General features: G+C 41.1%; 1 protein-coding gene across 1 annotated transcript in view; it reads left to right on the top strand.

Annotated features, from left to right (window-relative positions):
• LOC101861255 (leucine-rich repeat-containing protein 74A) overlaps positions 1-1,473 on the top strand; it is a 13,778-nt gene that overhangs the window by 6,575 nt on the left and 5,730 nt on the right. Inside the window, exon 5 of the mRNA XM_005112461.1 lies at positions 1,202-1,287. Coding sequence (XP_005112518.1) covers positions 1,202-1,287 — 86 coding nt within the window. The remainder of the gene's footprint in view (positions 1-1,201; positions 1,288-1,473) is intronic.

Genomic DNA, 1,473 nt, shown 5'->3' on the forward strand with positions numbered 1-1,473 from the left:
TATTCAGGAGAACCATGCATTGCGACACATAGACTTAAGCCACAACAACTTTCGGTGTAAAGGAGGCATACTCATCGCCGACGGACTGGGTGAGTCAGTGACATCATTGTTTGAGATTTAATTTACGGCCTTTTTGGACTCAGAATAGACCCTGCAGAAAGCAGCCCTTTGTGTCTTAATCAGGGCTCGGGATTTTTGAGGAAATTCCAATGAAGCTATATTATATATTTGGAACATTCACAGCAAACTCTGATTCAAACCCTTGTTCTTCACCAAGTTAGTAAAGTTAGTATTCAACTGTACCTCATGGATTGAAAGAATATTTTTTCCTATTTCCTACCTTTTTTGTCTGGTGCAACAAATTGTTTAATAATTTTTAAGATTTTATTTAAAGGGAACTATAACAATGTACGAACCAATCCCCCTCCCCCTCCCCCACCTAAAAAAAAAGAAATAAAACAACCTCCCACCCCCGCTTTTATAAAACAAGACAGCCCCAAAACATAGAGCCATATTCTTCGCACGAAAATAAAATTTAAAAAATGAAGAAACACGTTGACATTGAAGCAGGGAAAATACACAGAGGGAAACTAAGGGAACCACACGGCTACTCATTATTATATACTGTGGCCAAGTACTGCTTGAACTTACAGCTTACTCTACGAAAACGTGTTCTATTGTAACGTTTTGTTTGTTTTAGTAAGGTTTTACAGCGCTCGCAACAGCATAAGGTCATATGAGCGCCAAGGGTCGGATGTCAAAAGAGAAATCCAAACAGGGAATCAGACTTACTGTGCTCACTTCTCCGGCCTCAACAGCACAAAGTCAGCTTCGACTATCAAGGCACCCCGGAAATAGAAGTTCACAAGAGAGTGACAAACATACAAAAGAAGTAGAGGAAACATGACAATAGTAGGGATGAGGAACGAAAAAGCAGCAGTTGCCCCTATGTTGTTCCGGCACAATATGAGCATGACATTGATAAATCAGCCCATTTACAATTCTACTGTGCATAAGAACATGTTAATATCCCCCCTTTGGAAATGGCCCAAAGACACCCCAGGCAGCAGTACTGCTCTGGAAAGGGGGGGGGGGGGGTATCGTCACTTTTATAAAGCTGTTATATAATTAGGGCTTTTAGATTTGCATCTGATGGTCCAACTCACTCGATTTTTTGGGTTTACCTCCTTTTTCCTCACAGCTAAAAATAGGTTTCTGAAGTCACTAAACCTAAGCTGGAATCACCTGAGAATGGACGGGGCTAAGGCTTTGGCGGAAAGTTTACTCGTAAGTGACAGGGGATGGCTGTACATAAACGTACATGTACCCAAACACACATACACACAAACACATGTACATTGACACATACATACATAATACATACACACACACACACACACACAAACGCACACACAAACTCTCTCTCTCTTTCTCTCTCTCTCTATCTTTCTCTCTCTCTCTCTCTCTCTCTCT

Source organism: Aplysia californica, unplaced genomic scaffold (genome assembly GCF_000002075.1).
Source record: "Aplysia californica isolate F4 #8 unplaced genomic scaffold, AplCal3.0 scaffold01279, whole genome shotgun sequence".
Classification (NCBI taxonomy): Eukaryota; Metazoa; Mollusca; class Gastropoda; order Aplysiida; family Aplysiidae; genus Aplysia; species Aplysia californica.